Source organism: Dermacentor variabilis, chromosome 4, assembly GCF_050947875.1.
Source record: "Dermacentor variabilis isolate Ectoservices chromosome 4, ASM5094787v1, whole genome shotgun sequence".
NCBI classification, from domain to species: Eukaryota; Metazoa; Arthropoda; class Arachnida; order Ixodida; family Ixodidae; genus Dermacentor; species Dermacentor variabilis.
The window spans coordinates 7767233-7788548 of NC_134571.1; the positions used below are offsets into that span (position 1 = coordinate 7767233).

At 45.4% G+C, this 21316-nt stretch overlaps 1 protein-coding gene across 6 annotated transcripts in view; it reads left to right on the forward strand.

The window, feature by feature from the left end:
- LOC142578625 (multidrug resistance-associated protein 1-like) overlaps positions 1–21316 on the forward strand; it is a 289636-nt gene that overhangs the window by 143246 nt on the left and 125074 nt on the right. For all 6 annotated transcript variants that reach the window (XM_075688047.1, XM_075688043.1, XM_075688046.1 and 3 more), the window contains 2 exons: positions 6161–6226; positions 14928–15065. In XM_075688047.1, coding sequence (XP_075544162.1) covers positions 6161–6226; positions 14928–15065 — 204 coding nt within the window. The remainder of the gene's footprint in view (positions 1–6160; positions 6227–14927; positions 15066–21316) is intronic.

The following is a 21316-nucleotide window of genomic DNA, read 5'->3' on the forward strand; positions in this document are numbered from 1 at the left end:
TAGCTCTCGAAGTCATGTGTCTCTATGAGCGACGTCAAAGCAATGCGATGTACATAGGCGCACTTGTGCGACATACGTCGGCTCTCCAGCTGGGAGTGCAGCGCCTGCGAGTAGAAGGCCAAACAGCATTCGGTTTGAAATATCAGATCTTTTCCTGGTGCGTAGCAATGTAATACTTAGCAGACACAATCGTTAGCGCGTATTGTATACACGGTGCTTGTAGGCTCAAAATGGTGAGACCTGGTGAGGGGCCCTTTAAGGAGACGTATCGGCCACGAGGTGTCTGAGCGCTGAGTAGCATGTAAGAGATGCGTGGACATTTAAGATGGTCGAGGAGCGAGGACGACCAGTTCCAACAGAAAGTTGGTTCCGAAAGCCTACACAGCCGTCTGCCTGCCTCGCTGCCCTTGTATGACGCACGGCCGTTTAAAGGGCACATATTGTAACAGACACACAGCCAGGCACATTCACGTGCAATTCGTAGTACAAGTGCACTGATGCATGGCACATATCCTCCAGGTTAGTTTGCTTCTGCAGTGCATCTATTTCAACCTTTTAATGAATAGAAATGTGCAACAAGCACTTCAATGTGCACAAGGTGCACCACGGTGTTGTGTCTGGATGACACAGGCTTTTAGGGTTAGCGTTGCAAAAACCATTTCGCAGTGCGAGCAACTTGCAACGTCCGTGAGCTAAAAATAAGTCAACTTTTGTGCAGTTGACATGGTCTTGGAAAAGCAAATTGGCAAATTCTCACTTTTCACAATGTCAGGGAAACTGTCAGAAATGTGCGGAGATTTCAGATAAGCTCCAGGCAGTCATATTTTATGATTCGCATTTTCGATGTATCAAACTATTTCTCCATTCCCTTTGAGTTCGATATATCTCGGATAGACTGTACAACTGAAATCCTGTTTCTAATTAGTGTCTCTTTAAGCACGGAAACATAGGTCTTTACATCAATTTGTAAGTGACATGTTTATTCACACATGCAGACCGTATAGCTGTACAGAAGATATTTTTTTTGTGTGTGTGCATGTTTTGCCATATACTTGTTTCAGGCATTGGCTGTGACAGGGGAGTTCGAAGAGTCATAAACTGTTCTTTGAGGAATGTATGTGTTGATAAGATGCAGTACTTTATTCTCGAATCGATTCCTCACTCATGAGGTTTGTTTGGGCTGACAAACATCATCATGCAAGGTAGTAATTTGAGTGTTAATGCCGTCATTATTCTGTTTGTTATAATCCCCGATACACTTATTGATCTCCATTTCTGTGGAGATGGAACACAAAGGGTTAGGTGCAGGACATTATGATCACTGAAACCAGGAATATGAGCTAATAGGGGAGGCAATGTCAGGAGCCTACATTGATATTGATACATGCATATTGCGTGTTTCTTGTGGACAATGCACGCGGGCGCCCCAACGAAGACGACGAAAGCTCTCTGGCTCTCGAGCTGTCAGCTCAACTGGCCAGTGCTGCAGTTATCCTTTGTAAATATCCTTTGTAAATAGTCTCCAGTTCCTTAAAGGGAAGCTGAAACACTTTTCGAAAAAAATGAGTTCTCTGCGGCATTCTACAGTTTTGAGTCCCCTGAACACGAACATCTGGTTCAAAAAGGGCGGAAACAAACGCAAGCGGCTGTTTTTTCAAGAAAGCGCGCACCAGCGCCTCAGGGCATCGCGCGAACGCCGCTGTTGCGCGTGATTGGCCGGGGCCGCTGTGACGTCAATCGCGGCAGTCGCCGGTCGGCGCCGCCGCACGCCGCCGTTTAAGAGCGTAGCACGCTGTTCTGTTCTGGCTTCATGGCTGAGTTGTAAGCATTATGGAACGTTCTCGCTGTCTCGGACAGCTTGTATTTTCGCCGTACATGTTTGAACCGACAGCCGATACGGAAAACGATGGCGGCAACGGCAGTAACGGCGGAAACGACGATGTTGAGTGTGCGAACAGTGAGAGCTATTTGTGCACCTTCTCGCACGTTGGAAATCTTAGCTGGACGTATGATTTTTTTTTTTTTTTCATCTAGCTGCACGTTCCAATGACGGGAGAAAAAATGCGCTAAAGTGTCACTGGGAACTTGCTGCTGGAAAAATGCCGAAGCACTAACTTCTCATTAGATTGTAAACACGGGTGCAATTCCGCGATGTCAAGCACCTTGCCGCTGCTTGTCTAAAGTCCCGTGGTTTTTTTAGTGTTGATACACGATCGCGAACATAAGTGCCGCATTTCAAACCGCGCACATGCAGTGCTGCGAGGTACAGTCACGGAAGTTGCTTATCATACATGTCCAGAGATGGCCAGAGGTATATGTGCAATATTCATACTATGGTTCGACGGCTTTGCGATTGTGGCTCGATCAAGAATCGGTATGCATGCTCCATGCTAGTGTTGACATAAAGATATTAGGCAGTTTTAGCACCGCCGTGTGGTAAACACGATAACTGCAACCGTACATCGAATGTCACTAGGCAAGCCTATACTCCATTTCATACCTCAGGTGCAACGCTGTGGAAGCTATGCACGAAGTCCGGTCACCAAAATGTATTACTCCGTCTATGCTTCGCAGCGTGCCAGCGGCGTTTGCTCGCGCGAGCATGCACGTGAACCTGCCGCGACGGGCAACTTCACGACAGAACATTTTACGAAAATCGCAAAAGAAAACAAACGTGAGCGGCGGCAGATCTCTCGTAGTGTCGTTCAGTAAAGCGCAGGATGGAAAGAGGCATGCCAGCACATGCCAGCACGCCGGTCCGGCAGCTCGGTCGCCGCGAATGACGTCACTCTCGCCGGTTCTCTCCTCTGGCAACCACCTCACCCGGCGCTCCGGGAAGCGATGGGGGCGTGTCCGCGGGGGTGATTTAGAAAGCGATTTCCGCCCCTTATATTAACAAAACGAAGAAAAAAAATTCGGAACCGTAAATTATTATGTCTGTTCTTCCCAATCCCAGCAATTCATGGAAATTGAAAACCGTTTCAGCTTCCCTTTAATCCTTCGTTCACGCAACAATATCATGTCGAGTAATGATGAAGACCTTTGTGTTACACACGTTGAAATTTTAACAGGTTGCAACAGGTTGAAGTAAGAGCAGATTTTTAGAAAAAAAATGTAGCTTCTTTTAGGTGCCAGTTTAGAAAAGGGACAAGAAGAATGCTTGCCAGCATGTGCTCACTCGTGGCCGCTGTGGGCAGACATCTTGACAGACTGATTGATAGTGCTTCAAAAATGCGCAAGTTGGATTTGGCTACTATCCGTCAATCAAGCTGGTGAAGGACAAAGCCAGCCCTCACCATGTAGCATGGTTAGACGGCTGTATATGAGGGTGAGCACGCATTCAAGCCTTGTCGTGCACAAAGCAAGTGCTGTGCTTATGCACTACGGTTTCATGTAGCTGCACTCTGCTATGTAGCGGAGATACTGCGGCCACCGCGGGGTGCCGTGACGAGTCCACTGGCTAAGTGTACTCTGGCTCGCTGAGGACAACCGCATTTGGCTTACATTTGGCACCTTGTAGGCACCAAAATTGGAAGTGGCCCCGCCGTTAACATTCAAAACCAAATTTGAACTGCACGCAATGGTGACACTTAGAAGGCGGAGCAGTTGTGGGCACACCTCACTCCACCGTAGCCTGTGCAGTGCAAGGCATTGAAGAAGGAGTGAAAGCACCGCTGAGGCCATGTTTGATTGCCAATAACTCCACTTCTGCTGAACGCATTTATGAAATTGCCCATTTTCAATTCAGTTGTCTTTCTCCATATCAATACAAAGTGGTTTAGTGCACCTTTAAGAAAAGAAACCTTCATAAGAATAAAGTAAAACAAGTAAACACTACACAAAGTCCTACACAAGTTCTAGGAGTTATGGCAGTTCTTTTCATTCACAATTGTGTTGGTAATGATGCATCATGGTATGAAAGGGTAAAAGCAGGCAGCTGCACTTCTAGAGTAGACAGCTGGCTCAAATGGTACTGGTATCCAGGGCCTCGTACCCTGGTAGTGCACGCACACAGTTCTGGCCTTGAGCCTGCAGTTGCTGTCTGTGGGCACTAGGTTGGCTCTGGTATCAGCCTCTCGGCAGCTCAAACAGCTCCAGCAACATGACTAGAGGGCTTTGGCTCAGTGTATCCGAAATATGGGTGCTGGTTGCCCCCAGGCAAACTTTAGGAAAATGCGACTAGATCCATGGCTGCTACCGGCCAAGGAAGAGCAGCAAAGAGATTCCAAGATCTCTGTTTAGGGTCCGAAGAGGTCCATTGGCTTGGGCCCAGAACCCAACAGCCTCATTCTCAACCACCGAGACCTGCATGCCTTCTCTCCTGCATTCTAGATCAAATCTCCTGTTGCCTCCTTGTGCCCCACATTTTTTTTCCAATGCAACCATGGATCCCACTTACTGGCGATCACTTCTTCGCACTACCTTCGCGGGGTTTTTTATTGCAATACTGCTCGCACTTTCGGCCCATCGCTGGTCGTGGCACCTCCTTACACAGCTGCTCGTCACGTGACCGTGTGACGTCACGCCAGACTGAGAGACGGGGCCCCAGCTCGCGGCATCGATGGTGAAGGCGAAGCCTTGCGCGCCGCTGCTGCGGCGCTACCGAGAGAGGGTGCTCGCTGGTGTGACGTCACGCTAGGAGGATAAATGGGGCTACAGCTCGGCTCCTCGCAGTGGTCGGTGCGCTGCCTTGCGCTATGTCGGATGATGTATAGCCATAAGTTTAACAAAGGGCAACCATGTCCACACCATCAACCGAACCAAGGCGCAGCCAAGGGTATTGCTTTCGCAATCTTCCAGGCTTAACCAAGCTAAGCCTTCAGCCAATTTTTTGTCCTGTTACATTGCCGTGCCACCACCACCACATAAGTTCACGCAAGCGCTCGCCAGTTTGTGGGCACAAACAGTAATCATCACATAAGCGTACAGGATCGTATCAGTAAAAAAAAAAACACACACAATTGTGTCTAGGCGAAAGAAACACAATCTTGATGTCCCATATGCACCAGCAGATAGTTTTTGGCAGATTGTGATAGGCCCTCGACAGCTTGCCATGGTGATACATGGCTTAGGAACAGCAATAAATGAAAAAATAAACTCTTCTAATAATTTACAACATTTATTAGGGATGGAGACATCGCCACTTGCATGCAGAAGTCACAAATATATGTAATTCACTTATTAACCGAAATGAGGCCAAGCCGGAGTCACTCAAAATTGGAATCAATAGCAGTTATGCGCAGCAGTGCTTATATCGGATTCACAGTAAAAAAAAAAAAAAAAAAAAAAAAAAAAAAAAAGCTGCAATTTTGTCAGAAAGGCAAAGCAGTATTAGTTATATATAAGTATAAGGCAATTAGATTCTTACTGTATAAACCTGTGTAAGGGTCACAACCTTGTAAGGGCCACACCCCCAACTTGACAGCCAATATTAAAAAAAAAATTTAACCGAAAAGCAATCACTTTCAGTGCGCTGATTCCGATTGTGCTCAACAGTGCGATCGGAATCAGCCCAGAATTGGGCCGGTATCAGAGATCAAATCAGAGATCAGAGATCGAATCAGACCTGAATGATGAAAAATTTCCGCCTGTGGGCATGCCAATCGCTGTCCAAAATTTCAGTTCCTGTTACGTATTGGTCCTATGAGAGGTGACAATGCCACCAAAAATGTCAGTGAATGAGGATTCTAAAAAATTGGTCAGTGTCTGTATTTTATATTTTTGCTGTCATAATTAATATTTTTGGCCACATGCAAATAAAAATTTGCTTTTCTGTAACTGATGGCGTGTCGGGTCACTCATTTCCACTTTTGTTATGACAGGAAATTAAATACTCCATTGAGTGCCTCACCGACTAAATTTTGTATTCATTTTCTTATATTTGATAATTTGTTATGTCTGCACTCGTTATATTGAGATTCAACTGTATCTATGTTCAATATACCAAGGTTTGGCATCGTGTTATTGATCTTGGTTTTACGGAATACTAGTTGGTGAAAATGGAGAAATTAGATGTTGCAATGCATCTCTTGCCTTACAAAGAGTGCAGTGCTCTATCATCAGGCACACTGGCGAACATTATTATTTGTGTAACTACTTACTGATTGACATATTCAATGTTGTAGTCACACTTCTGTTTTTATTTCCCATTGCATTACAGGAGAAGCAAATGGCTTTAAAGGACAAGCGGATGCGCCAGATCAGCGAAATTCTGAATGGAATTAAGGTACCTCATCTTATCGGCTTGTGTCCTGTGTCGTGCATGTGGTGAAGTGTTTGGTGTTTCGTGGTGGGGTCACATGCACATGTAAAAAGCCAGGGTGTAGCAAGTGCTATGGAATTTCAGTGAGCGAATTTTTTTGCTGCAATGTAAACGGAAGCACAGCAGCCAATGTAGCCATAGTATCTAAACAGTCAGCATAGCACCTTTTATAAAAGATCTGCAATATGTCTGCTAATAAAGAGCATCTAGTCACACATCTTTTACAAACATTGCCATGCTCTTTGGTATGTGACCCTTTGATTCTCTTTACTCAGTCACTGCAAACAGGCATTACAAGCCTCCAACTCCCAAATCAAATTAGAAAAACCAATCTGTTCTTGTGAAGAAGCTCCTGTTGCACCTGGAAAACATAACTTTAGAGCACGTAGAAGTACTGTAAATTTCACGATGCTAACAGGCTTCTCAGCCATCCGAAGAAGCATGCAATGTGCATGCATCAGCAGGTATGACATGTGCTGCCTGCTGTTGTCCATTGGCAAGCAAGACATCCGAGATGCACCCACTTAGCAAACCCAACTGTGAGGTGCCGCGTAATGAGTGCCACTTGATTCTTGGTCAATTCCAGTGGGTATTTGGCACTGCTAGTTGTAAACCTAATCAAATCGTCATGTTTTGGTCAAAGCACAGAATCTAGCCTGGTCATGCATAGTCCCAGATACTGTGGCACAGTGGACGAGGTGAACCCATCATTAAACCAGTGCAATTGCTGCCATGGCATAGCAGTTGGAATACTCTGCATGAAAGTGCATGATCACTGGCCTCATCCTAGATTGGATAGCTTAGCTATACCTTAAAGGGGCACTCACACAATATTCTTCTGGCTTTAAATAAAGGTTCAGTGCCTTTAAATCCCAGAGAAAATACCATCAATTGTCAGAGCGCTGTAACTAATTTATAATAATAGCTTTTTTACAGCCTGTGTGGGTTTCGTTTTCCATGAGGACACTGCGATCACGTGACTGCAGGACATTGCAATGTTTTGACTTTCACTCTGGCTCCCTCGATTGTCTGCTAGGCTGCTAAATTTGCTCACAATGAATAGCAGCATAGGATGTGACTGAGAGGGTGTCAAAGCATTGCAAGGTCCTACTCCCACGTGACCACATACTGTCTCATGACATCACAACACAGTATCCTCCTGGGAAACAAAACACAAACTGGTTGTATAAAACTATTATATTAAAGCATTTATGCTGCTCTGATCTTTAGAAGTATCTTCTCTTGGGTTTGGAGGTACTGGACCTTCATTTCAAGCAAGAAAAGAAGACTTGAAAAATATTGTGTCAGCACCCAATTACACAGAGGGGAATGAATGAATGTATTAACGAACATGATTTTCTGGCTCACAACTGTTTGCAGTAAGATATTTTCAATGTTCCAACTGCAAATTGAATTCATCATCATCATCATCAGCCTATTTATGTACACTGCAGGACGAAGGCCTCTCCCCGCGATCTCCAATTACACCTGTCCTGCGCCAACCGATTCCAACTAGCACCTGCAAATTTCCTAATTTCGTCGCACTACCTAGTCTTCTGCCATCCTCTACTGCGCTTCCCTTCTCTTGGTACCCATTCTGTCACCCTAATGGTCCAAAGGTTATCTAATCTGCACATTACATGACCTGCCCAGCGCCATTTTTTTTCTCCTAATGTTTATTTGAATATTGTCTATACCCGTTTGCTCTCTGATCCAAACCGCTCTCTTTCTGTCTCTTGAAGTTATGCCTAGCATTCTTCGTTCCATCGCTCTTTACGTGGTCCTTAACTTGTTCTCAAGCTTCTTTGTCAGTCTCCAAGTCTCTGCCCCATATGTCATCACCAGTAAAATGCACTGATTGCACACTTTCCTTTTCAATGATAACAGTAAGCTCTCAGTCAGGAGCTCACGATGTCTGCCGTATACGATCCAACCCATTTTTATTCTTCTGTGAATTTCCTTCTCATGCTCAGAGTTCCCTGTGATTAATTGACTTAGGTAAACGTACTCCTTCACAGACTCTAGAGGCCGACTGGCGATCCTGAACTCTTGTTCCCTTGCCCGGTTAATTATCATTATCTTCGTCTTATGCATATTAATCTTCAGCCCGATTCTTACACTCTTCCTGTAAAGGTCCTCAATCATTTGTTGTAATTTGTCCGCAGTGTTGCTGAATAGAACAATGTCATCGGCAAACCGAAGGTTGCTGAGGTATTTGCCGTGAATCCTTCCTCTAAACCTTCCCAGTTTAATAGCTTGAATACTTCTTCTAAGCATGCAGTGAATAGTATTGGAGAGATTGTGTCTCCTTGTTTGACCCCTTTCTTTATAGGTATCTTCCTGCTTTTCTTGTGTAGAATTAAGGTGGCTGTAGAATCTCTGTAGATATTTTCCAGGGTAATTACGTAAGTGGTCTACACTCCTTGATTACGCAATGCCTCTATGACTGCTGGTATCTCTACTGAAAAATGCTTTTCCGTAATCTATGAAAGCCATATAGAGAGGCTTATTGTACTCTGCGGATTTCTCGATAACCTGATTAACAATTTGGATGTGATCCATTGTAGAGTATGCCTACTTGAAGCCAGCCTGTTACCTTGGTTGACTCAAGTCCAGTATCGCCCTTATTCTATTGGAAATTATTTTGGTAAATATTTTATATAATACTGGGCATAAGCTAATAGACCTATAATTTTTCAGTTCTTTAATGCCTCCCTCTTTGTGGATTAGTATAATGTTTGCATTCTTCCGGTTTTCTGGGACCCTTTCAGTCGATGGACATGACGTATAGAGAGTCGCCAGTTTTCCAAGCATTATGTCTCCTCCACCTTTGATTAAATAGACTTTTATTCCATCCTCTCCTACCGCTTTTCCCCATTTCAAGCCTTGCAAGGCCCTTCTGACCTCATCTCTAGTTATAGGAGGAGTTTCTGTATACAGTTCATTATTGTTTCGAATAGAGTACTTCTGAGTCCTCTGGGTACTGTACAGGTCAGTATAGGATTCTTCCGTTGCCTTTATTATACCTTCGAAATTGCTGATGGTACTACCCTGCTTATCTTTCAGTGCATGCATCTTGGTTTGTCCTATGCCAAGTTTCCTTCTGACTGATTTCAGGCTGCGTCCATATTTTACGGCTTCTTCAGTCTTTCTCGCGTTATAATTTCTAATATCGCCTATTTTCGCTTTGTTGATCAGTTTTGACAGTTCCGCGAATTCTATCTTATCTCTTGAGTTGGACACTTTCATTCTTTGTCGTTTCTTTATTAGGTCCTTTGTTACTTCGGAGAGCTTGCTTACTGGTTGGTTGCCTTGGTGCTTTGCCTCCCACTTCAATCGCTGCCTCTGAAGCCAGTCTCGTTACGGTTGGATTCATTACCTATATGTCATCATCATCATCTCTCTGTTCTAAGGCTGCATATTCGTTTGCAAGTAATAGCCTAAATTTGTCTGCTTTTACCCTTACTGCCTCTAGGTTGACCTGTTTTTTCTTGACCAATTTTACTCTTTCTCTGTTCATATTTAGGTGAATCCTGGTCCTCACTAACCTATGATCACTGCACTTCACCCTACCTATCACTTCTACATCCTGTACTATGCTGGGATCGGCAGAAAGTATGAAATCAGTTTCATTTCTTGTTTCACCATTAGGGCTTCTTCAAATCCATTTTCTGTTTCTATGTTTCCTGAAAAAGGTGTTCATTATTCTCAGCTTATTTCTTTCTGCGAATTCTACCAGGATCTCTCCTCTAGCGTTTCTAGAATCGACACCGTAGTTGACAATTGCCTCTTCACCCAACTTCTTTTTCCCAACTTTTGCATTGAAGTCACCCATTACTACTGTATACCAAGTTTGCACTTTTCTCATCGCTAATTCAACATCTTCATAAAACTGATCTACTTCCTCATCGTCGTTACTGGATGATGGAGCGTAACTACCTTTAATATATACCTCTTGTGAAGTTTGATTACGACTACTGCTACCCTCTCACCAATGCTGTAGAATTCCTCAGTGTTGCCCACCATGTTCTTATGGATTAGGAATCCTACCCTGTATTGCTTCTTATCAGGGAGACCTTTATAGCAAAGGACATGGCCGTTATTTAGCAATGTGTAAGCCTCACCAGTTCTTCTAATCTCACTAAGGCTAATAATATCTCAAACAATGTCTGATAATTCCTCAAAGAGTCCTCTTAAGGGGAGACACGGCTCTTTGGGACCGAAAATCGGTCAAAAAGCCCGATTTTCAATCTTTTCATTTTTGGATTCATGGCATAATTGTGCACCTTTGAGCAAATTTCCATTTAAATCTTATGCGTAATTGCGCCGTAATGTCGATTTAAAATAGTGTAGTTTCTAAAAGCGCCCTTTAAATTGTGGACAAACAGCGCTAGTTACGACCGCGCGCCGCGCAAAAACGAAAAGCCGCACCTATGCCATCTTGGTCTTGTTTGAAAGCTCGCGCGTCTGGCTTCCCTTCCTCTCTCGGCCAGCCACCATGTGCCAGCCGCAGTAAAATAAAACAAGCGCAAAGTTTTCTTCAACGCGCGTTCTTATTGGTCGGAAAAAGCACGTGACCCGAATGGCACCATCTGATAGGCTTACGCCGGTTGCCCTGGCATGAGCACTGCACATGCCGCCATTTTGAGCGAGTCCTCGGTACTGCACGGAACTATGCCAGGGGGACCGAAGAAGCACCATTCGGTGTATATGTTCGGCCGGAGACGAAGGAAAACGAAGAAGAAAGTAGGGGAATCGTCTTCTTTTCCGTCTGAAGCCAGCGACCGACGAGGAGCAAGTGCCGACGAGCAGCCGCATGATAGCCGCGGAGAAGCAAACAATGCATCGCTGGACGACGCATCGCTGAACCGTGCACCCATCACTTCTGCGGATCGTCAGCCGCCCGATTGTCGTGGAGAAGCAGAAAATGCTTCGCTGGACAGTGCAGCCAACACGCCTGCGGACGCCAGACTCGCCGACCGACGCACGGACGGGCAACCGCCCTGCCGCGGAGAACCAAACAATGCCTCGCTGGAAGTTGCATCGGTGGACAGCGCACCCGACGCGTCTGAAGTGTCCGCCCGAGTGAGAATTGACTCTAAAACTGTCACCGACAGCGACGTAAGGGAGGCAAGCGCTCGTGAAAAGGCTATGCTCGAGCGGCTTGCGTCGACGGCAGCAACGACGCGAAAGATGGAGCCATTCACGGACCTCGGCGGCGCGGCAGCGTCGGTAACAGACGAACGTAAGGCAGCGTTTACTGCCGTCGACATGCGTGCGATAAACTCCCTCCTTGGCTTTTTGCGCTGCCAGACTTGTCAAGGACGCGCGGAGATGGTGACAGGAGATCGCGAGTACGGCCTCGCAGTGAAACTGATGCTGATCTGCGAGAGGTGCGGTGAGGTAGCGACTGAGTGGAGTTCGCGACGGGTACAGGGTGAAAAGAAATGCAACCCGTTTGAAATTAATATCCTTGCCGGGCGTGCGATGCTCGCAACAGGTAACGGCCAGACAGCCATGAATGACATTTTCGCAGCGATGGGCCTGTCTGGCCGAGGTCTCCACAACAAGACGTTTCAGCAGCATTTGAAAAAAACTCTGAACCCCGGTGCGACGCGTGCAGCTGAGGCTGTTATGGTGCAGTGTGCAGAAAAAGCGGTTGCACTTTACGAAAACTTGTGTTTTGGACACAAAGGCAACATTGCTGTGTGCTTTGATGGCACCTGGATGACGCGGGGCCATTCTTCGCATATAGGAGTAGGCGCAGTGGCGGAGCTATTTACCGGCTACATCCTGGACTACGTCGTGCTTTCAAACTTTTGTTTGGGCTGTGAAATTGGACCCACACCTGACTCTGAAGAGTATGCTGGGTGGAGGAAATCCCATCAGTGCCAGAAGAACACCGATTGTAAATCTGGCCAAATGGAAGTTGAGGCTGGATTAATCTTGTTCCAGCGTTCTTTAGAACGCAACAAAGTAAAGTACACAACCATGCTGTGCGACGGAGACAGCCGCACTTTTAATGCTATCAAGGATGCAAAGGTGTACGGCTTTGTAGATGTTCAGAAAGAAGACTGCATCAATCATGTACAAAAACGTATGGGTGCAGCGCTTCGAAACCTGCTCCAGAAGCACAAAAGTGAAGGCATGCGGGGACTTGGTGGCAAGGGGAGGCTCACAGCAGACCTCATCAACAGGCTGAGTGCCTATTATGGTCGAGCACTCAAGTCTCATTGTGGTGATGTTGACGCCATGCAGAGAGCGGTAATGGCAACGTACCACCATGTCACGTCAACTGACAGCTGCTCTAACCACAGCCTGTGCCCAAGTGGCAAGGATTCTTGGTGCCGTCATAATGCGGCAACAGCAAAAGGTGAGCCACAACCAAGGCACAAGTATAACTTGCCAGCGGACGTGGCAAAGGCCCTTTTGCCTGTGTATGAGCGCTTGGCAGATGTAAAGCTGCTGAATAGGTGCAAGCGAGGGAGAACCCAAAACTCCAATGAATCGTTCCACTCAGTCATCTGGAGTATGATTTCCAAAGAGCAGCATTTCTCCCTTTTTGCTGTGGAGGCAGCCGTTGCAGAAGCAGTGCTACGCTTCAATACTGGAAATGAATATGCAGCAACAGCCATTCTTCAAGAAATGAATATGAATGTGACAGACTCCGGCTCAAAAAGAGCCAAAGAAAAAGACTTGCGTCGCACCACTGCTTCCAGGAAAAAACGGGCATTGTCACTAGGCCTCCAGACGATGGCAAAAAAGAAGCACCAATCTGGGATGCACCCAGATTATTCCCCAGGTGCATTTTCGTAATTTGAGGTGCTTTCGTTCTCATAAAGGTGCTTGAAACCGTTTTTCTTCATTTTCTCAAAACTACAATTTTGACACACTAGCAGTTTTGGAGTGAACATATTTCTGTTTGTATTTGTGCTAGCACAGTAATTTTTTTTTTCCTGAAAACAGAAACTCTTACTCTCTGTAGTAAGGCTAATTTCACTGCGCATATTGGTCAGTAACATTTTTTTAAAAGTTACTTTGTATAAAGCAGGTGAGGGAACTTTTACTGCAATGGGTTTGGCAACCCCTAGCTTTAGACCTAATTGGCCTAGGAGACTCATTCTTGTTTTACTACATTCCTTAGATGTTAAACATTAATTTGGTATGCTAAATTTTATCACTGCATCAATTGTTTGGGAAATTATCAAACTCCAAATGAAAAACATAATATTGTAAATATTTTGAAAACTGTTTGTTGTATGGAAAAAATAAATGCAGATTTAGAATCAGTGCATAAAACTTAATGAAACATGTAAGTTTCATTGCAATCAATCCACAAATAAAAAAAAATTTTCAAAGAGGGGTGTGCCCCCTTAAGCTAGCCTCACTCTAGAGGGTTGAGGTGTTAAACATTGCAAGGGTCAGTTTCCATTGGCGGCCTGTCCGGACCCAGAGATTCTTAGCACCCTCGGCTGCGTTACAGGTTTGACCGCCACCTTGGTCAGGTGCTCCGCAGCTGCTGGGGACTGAGGGCTATTGGTTAATTGTAGATATCATCAGGGATAGCATCAGGCAAATTGAATTATCAGCATTCATATGCTGCTGCCACAACCTTGTGGCCTTGCTGTCCTTTTGTTTAAACTGTACTTGAAGCTGTGCCACTGTGCCCAGGCAGAACCATGCCTGCTAAGCTCTTCTCATCATCGTGCTGACATTTTGTGTCTGCACGACCTCGGTATCACTTGGTCTAATCCTCAATTATGCCACCCAGTTCTTTCGTCCATACATTAGTGTAGCGGTATTATTCTCTAGCACTACACGAAACCGCAGCTCCACAAGTAAAGACTGATTCTGCTTCTGCTGCAAGCACTGTTTAGCTGTGATAGTCAAATAACTTCGTTCAGTGGCTATCATGTTTGCACCTGTGTTGCAGTAAGAAACAGGAAGTGGCTAGGTTTATGGAAAGAGAAGGGAACGGGCAGGTGGCCTTCCAAGCAAATTTTGTGGCTACCAACAGCAGCTAAAAGAGCAGTATTTGACTCCGGCATTCATGATTGTCCCCTAAATGTCAAATTGCTGCCGTTATTAGGGCTTCGGAGTAATTTTTTGAGCATTCAATATATTGTCTTGAGAAAATCAGAAAACGAAGGTTTACCCATTTTTATTTAACACCTAATTAAGCCACACAGTTCATTTATTCCTTTACCGCATCCCATTCCTGTACATTACACCCATTTCTCCGCAATATCAGCTCTGAATTTCGTTCCCTCATGACACAGTTTAAAAAGCAAAAACTACAAATGCAATCTATCTGATTGCAGTTGCGTTTGATTGCAACTCCAACGTTCTGTTCCAGCATGGCCGTGCTTCCGTTCGGCACGCTCCAACGCTGCTGGCTGACGCCTCTGGGGCATGTGGCTATGATGTTCAGGAGAAAGTGACGGTGGTGCTATCTGGATTTTCAATAAAAAATGCCTCAGTGCAGAGCCCTCGTTGGACCCACTCTCCCAATCTAGTACACTCTACCCACACTTTGGCACTAATTTCGGCTTGCTAGGGGGAAGGGGGGGGGGGCGCTTGCTCGGAATTTTACGGTATGTTCTGTTGTACTACTGCTGTTTCTTCAGTGCTTTGAGAAAGTGAGTGCAAGTTTTTTTTATTCCAGGTGCTAAAATTGAGTGGTTGGGAGGTACCTTTCATGGAGCGAGTACAGCAGACAAGGCTTCAAGAGGTGTCCTACCTGAGAAAGTTCTCACTGCTTGACTCAGTGTTTGGTTTCTTGTGGACCTGTGCTCCATACCTGGTATGTGTTCACTGGTAGCGCGAGCTTGCCTCAATTATGCGCTAGCTCAGTATGTAAAATAGGAAAATTATGCCATGCAGTTCTTGACTTCTATACCGCAGTTTCTCTCCAAGGACTCTCAGAGCAAACACCCTCAAGGACTTTATGCCTGACTTCATTAGAACAAGATTTGATAAGATTTGTATCTGCTGTTCATTCAGTGTTAACATGTCTGTTTGTGTGCACCACTGCTTCTCTGTGACTATGGTTTCTGCTGTGGTGCACTTTGGAGGCTTCATTCTTGGCCATGGGGGCTGCTTTTTGGTGGGTGGAGTCTAAATACGCTTGTGTGCTTAGATTTAAGTGTGTCTTAAAAAACCCTAAATCTGTGAAATCAATCCAGAGCTTTCCCTTGCAGCCCATTGTTAGCTTTGTGACTGGAAAGCTGATCAGTCTTGTTTGTTTGTCTAGTAAATGTCATGTGGCTGTTGCTTTGTGATGAACACCTACGTTTTTAGAAAATTGTTATTAATGTTGGTTTCTTCAAATAATTGGCTACATACCTGCAGTTGAACCCTCAACTTCAGGGCTTACCTGGGCCCTGAACAATACTATTATTGATATTTTTTTTTTATTTAACATACTGTTAGTCTCACTGGGACTGTTACAGGAATGGATTTATCAGCAAGATACAGGAATACAGTATACAGTACAGTACAGTAATACGCCAGTTACACATCAAGCGGGCAACAATACAACAGTATACAGTACAGTACAGTAATACGCCAGTTACATACCGAGTGGGCAACAACACAAAATCAATACTGTCTGAACATGATCATCAGGTCTGGATTGTTGACAAGACTGACGAGGCTGCGAGCTCAGCGAACTTTTTCAAGGAATCCTGCGCAGTTATAGATTTATCTAGGCCGTTCCATTCTCTTATGGCTCGAGGGAAGAAGGAAAAGTAATATGTGTTGTTAGCACAAGAGTATTCATTACGCCACAATTCAATATTGCTACTAGAGGAATTAAATTTACAGGTAATATCTTATTTAATGTGCTTGATGCAAATATGCAATAAGTTCTTTTCTACATAATGAGAAAAATACTTTATACAATTATTCCTCTTTCAACGTTTTGGGATGACTGGCAGAAAATGTTTTACGCTAAGAAAGCTAAAAGTTATGTATAAACATATCTCTGAATGCTCCAGGAGTTCAATAAGGATTATTTCATGTTTTTGCCTCTATCCTATCCAAAGTTACAAAAGTTAGAAGTTGTAACTTGACATGTGATCTTTTTTTCCTTTGCCTTCCTCAAAATTTCAAAATGCTTCAAGGTGCCGAATTGGGGTATTATTGACTTACTGCACTCCTTGGCGGCCTAACTATCAGATAAAATAAAAGTTATACAAATTGGATGATTAGGGGAGTAACTATGCCTCCCAGAATATTGCTGATGACCAGAAGAGGTGTTTTGAGAAGAGTGGAAAAACTAATCACCCTGTGAAAAGAGAATTTTATTCTTCTGGATGAATGAAACTGTCATAGCCAATGGCTCAGAAGGCTCCAGGGGAGTAATATGTATGGGGCTTTCCTCACTGCCTCTGCTTCGCAGCTGCTTGAAAAGCTGCCGGGGACACTCACTTTCTCTCTGCAAGAATAGTGCGACAGGAGTCCTCAGTGACTCTCTGGCTACCTTTAGAGGTCTGTTGTAACTCCCTCAATATGCTTGAGGTGGCCTCAGAAGTGCCAAGGTTGATGCGCATCACCGCCTCTGCAACTGCTACCTCAATTGCACACAATGATTTATTGTTGTGTTGAGGAGTAAGGCTCCAAATCACAGAGTGCAGTCCTCATTTGCATTCTGTGCCTGCCCTCACTGACACCATAGTAGCAGCTTCTTGTCAGCCAGACACTCAAAGATTGGACACAGTGCACTGCAGACAGCTTCTGGCAACTTGTACTTGCTTTTTGGTGGTGGCTCAGTCTTTGCCGTGGCCAAGTTATACTTGCACCACGAGTTGAGACCATACGAGCAGTAGTCGTCATTGGGCCAGTCATCTGTTGATGTAATGTTATAGAATGTGGCCAATATTGCATCATGTATTTTGTCAGCGTGTCCAGCAAAAGAGTTCATTGCCCATCCAAATAGCTGGAGATCTTCGTGATCAAGCCTCTGGTCAGCCATCCTTTACCACTAATGCGCTGTCCATACTCATCAGACATGCTTTTGCACAAGGTTGCGAAGTGCCGCACCTGTGCGTTTCTGTACATGATTTGTGCTGTCTTCTTTTTTAAATGGCATAAACCCATAAACTTTGGCTTCATCAATCGCACTAAAGAACCTGCTGTCCCCATCATAGAGCATGGTGGTATACTTGAGGCTGTGTGGTGCAGCATGAAGCGGGACAAGGAACACAGAAAAACAAGGACAAATGAGAGGTATACTTAAGGCCATGTAGCAAGAGTGAACGTTGAGACAGTATCTTTGCTGCACAACTTCTATTTGGCCTGCCTTGCCACTTTGTTTGTTTGTTTGTTTGTTTGTTTGTTTGTGTTTGTGTGCGTGTGTGCGTTTGTCTGTGTGTGTGCATGTACGGGCTTGTGTATGTGTTGGTGTGTGTGTGTGTTTGGCATGTGTGTTCCGCCTTCTATTCAGCATAAATTGGGCTGTCTAGTTTTCATCTACACTGACAGCTGAGGCAGAAATTTGAGAGGATCACACAATCAAGCACATACCCTGAGAACAGCTCAAGCACCACGAGGCAGAGACCACGAAGTGACAACCGCGCAGGTCCGAGGATCCGAGCCCCTCAAGGAGACAATCAGCTCACCTGCATGTGTTGCATGTGCCCGACGCAGGCTCTCATTCGGTCTCTACTGGCAGAGTGTGCTGTAAGAAGAATGGCCAGAGTACAAAGAAGGCATTTATTAGACGACTACCTAGGTGTTGACTAGCTGTTACACCCTATCAGCATGCCGCACGTGAGCTGAAACTCCTGCAAATCAAGAGTGGCACAACAGTATCTGAGAGCACTGTAACACGACGCTATACAGGAGGATGGCTCCCAATGACTGTGCTACCGGGGCAATGTTCCTTCAGTTCGGTACAACCTCCGAGGGCGACCCGGCGCAGTAGACCGCGCACGTGAAATGTGCCGCGTGTCTTTGGTGTAGCCTCCAGAACAGGAGCAGCAAATAGGTGTGCGCCCGCCTCAGGTTGAGGACCTTTAGCAGGAGCCAGCCAGCCAAAGGGATGACTGGGAAAATTGGAATTCAGCATGTACCGTTTCACGATCCGAGAGTTTCTCCTTGAGCGCCCTCTCCTCGTTCGGCTCAAAACGTCAGGAGAGAAAGGATGCAAGTTCCCACCTAAGCAGACCAATCAGATGAGCCTTTAGTTCGTTTGGGGGTGGACAACAGCAAGTGACTTATGTTCCCACTGCTGTACGGCGCACTCGGAGGAAAGAAAAAGGGAAAGCGGTGGCCCGTACGCACAAAGTTTGAAAGTGACTTTCCCGACGTACAGCCCCTATGCCCAAAACATGCTGCACTATGATGCCGCAACGAAATGGACAAGTCCAATCTCTGCAAAGTCCCGTTGCCATTTTGTAAGCTTTGCGGATGAGGATGTGCACCTTGTTGCGCTGGCCATTCATCTCCTAGTAGCAAGTTCCATAGGTTATGGTGCTTGTGATTAATGCTTGTATCACTCTTTATGCAGTCACCTTCTTTGACTCCATGGCATTTGCTTGCTACTTGCTTGATAAGATGCGTCACTTGTTCAACAGCCCGTTGTAGTTTCTCGCACTCGGCTCTTCCGGCTCGTATCTTTATGAATTAGGAGACAGAGGATGCGTACTGTAGAGACCTTGGGGATATTGATGCCCCCCACCGTCACTTCAGGATCCGGTCTTTCTTGAGGTAGGCGGCCCTGTCTGTGTTTCCGCAATACCAGGAGCACAGATTTCTCTGGTGCGCAGGAGAGCCCGCACGTTTCGAGGTATTGCTCAGTGATTCTTGTCGCTTCTTGCAGCTCATCTTGTTGGGTCCCGGTAGATACGCCAGTGATCCAAATTGTGAGGTCATCTGCATAAAGTGCATGTTTGATACCCTTTATCCATTTCAATTGCTTAGGCTGCGAGCTCATTGCCAAATTGAAGAGCATTTGCGATATGATGTAGCCTTGTGGTGTCCCTTTAGATGGCAATGTACATTTTTCCAAACGAAGATTTCCTTGTCCTGTTGTTGTCGCCCTGTCCCTGAGGAAATCACGGATGTAGCTGTGTGTTTTTTCCACGCAGTTGTAGAGATTGGATAGTGAAGAGTGATGTCATGTGGACACATTGTCGAAAGTCCCTTTTATATCAAGGGCAAGGATAGCTCGCTTGCTGTGTATGTCTTGTTTACCTCTTTTTAAGTTGTAGCAAGACATCTTCGGTAGAAAGATGCGACTGGAAGCTCAACATGGCGTTTGCGATGTATTCATTGTCTTCGAGCAAAGGGGTGATGCAATTGAGTTCATGAAGTTTTCCTATGCACAAAGTGAGGGATATGGGGTGAAGATTCTGTATGGCTAACGGCTTGTTAGGTTTGGGGATCATAGTTACTTCAGCGTGTTTCTACTCCCGCGGAACTCGTCCGTCTTCCCAACATGGGTTCAGATATTAAAGGAGCAAGTCAAAAGTTAGTCCATTGAGGTTTCAAAGGATCTTGTTATTAATTGGACCCTTGCCTGAAGCAGTGCTGCGGGTAAGATTGCTCAAGGCTATGTTGATTTTTCTTGTAGTGAAAAGGTGGTCCAGTTAAGAATTTGAGCGACCCTTGTATATATTGAAGCGTGGGTGTACCATTCTGTCATGGTCAGTTCCGAGAAGCTTTCCCTTAGCTTCATGTATATCATCTTGTGTTCCCTAGTGATATTGTATAAGGTGCTGTACATTCTATCTAGCAGCTCCCCTGTGTTCCTTCTTCGCTAGGAGCATTTTGAGCACCATCCAGGTGCATTTAGTGCTCAGTGTCCCTCGCAAGAGATTGCACACTTGGTGCCAATTTTGTTGCCTTAACTGCTCAGCGTAGTCTGCTTCTTTATGATCATTGCAATCCGAATCTTGAGTTTGCGGTTACATTTGTTATGTGTCCAGTGTTTCACGAGTCCTCTACGGGCCTCCTGAAGAAGGAGTAAGTGGGGGTCAACCGCAGGGATGTTGTGTGTGAGCTGGATCATTTTCGTGTATTTCGCTGCCCATTCCATGATATTCTTTGTCCAAGTTTCTATTTCTTCCAAGGCAGTGGTTGCTTCCGAGTGGAAAGCGTGCCAGTCTGACATCTTTGCTTTTCCAATTTGTGTTGTGGTCATGTGATGCAGGATGATTGTTTGGACTATGTGGTGGTCGCTGCCTAAAGTTTCGTCGAGGCAGCTCCATTCGTATTTCTTGATTTCGTATGTGAACGTAAGATCCGGGATAGTGTTTCTAGAGACTAGTGTTTCTGTTTTTGATGTGCGGGGGCATCACAGGGTCCTTGGTAAGTGCTAGGAAATGATGTTTAGCCGCATTGTGACCCCCCCCCCCCCCTTGATTAAAGAAGATGTGTAGGCCCAGGCTACACATCACCCAATACAGTTACGCTTCTTTTTTACCGGTTAATACATTCTCGGAGAACATGACGTTTTGGGACCAATGTTCAGTACATCGTGATAATGTGATCGTATGAGACGTTTTCCAGCCGCTATCTTTCATGTGAACAAGAAACAGCGCAAGGCATATGCGATTGAGAACAGTACACTCCTGTGACTGCAGCTTCCCCACTGTACACACCCAACCGTGTCACGTGATAATGCTGGCGCACACTTAGTTTTCTCTTCTGGTATCAGCAAATCTCTTTGTGGGTCGTCGCACATCACATTCACACCTACCATCGCCAACCCTATTGCAATAAGCATCTTCACCTATCTGTTTCACAGTAGGTGTGGCATAGTGCAGTTGGAAGCATACTGCGCACCTTCCATAGGTGATAACCCAAATGTGCCGCCAGTCCTTGCTGTAGGTGGCGCAAAGTAAATGTCATGTTTCGCTCTGGCACCCTTGTATTCAGCCATCGCCCACAAGCAATGTTACTAGAAAACCCACCAACTCGATTTCATTTTTATTTCTCGTCACCGTCTTATGCTATGCAATAGGAAAATGACAGTGCGTCTCTCGGGCTGCTCAAGCCCCGCCAACTTGGCATGCGTTGGTGTCTCATGCTGCAAAGATTGTCGCCAAG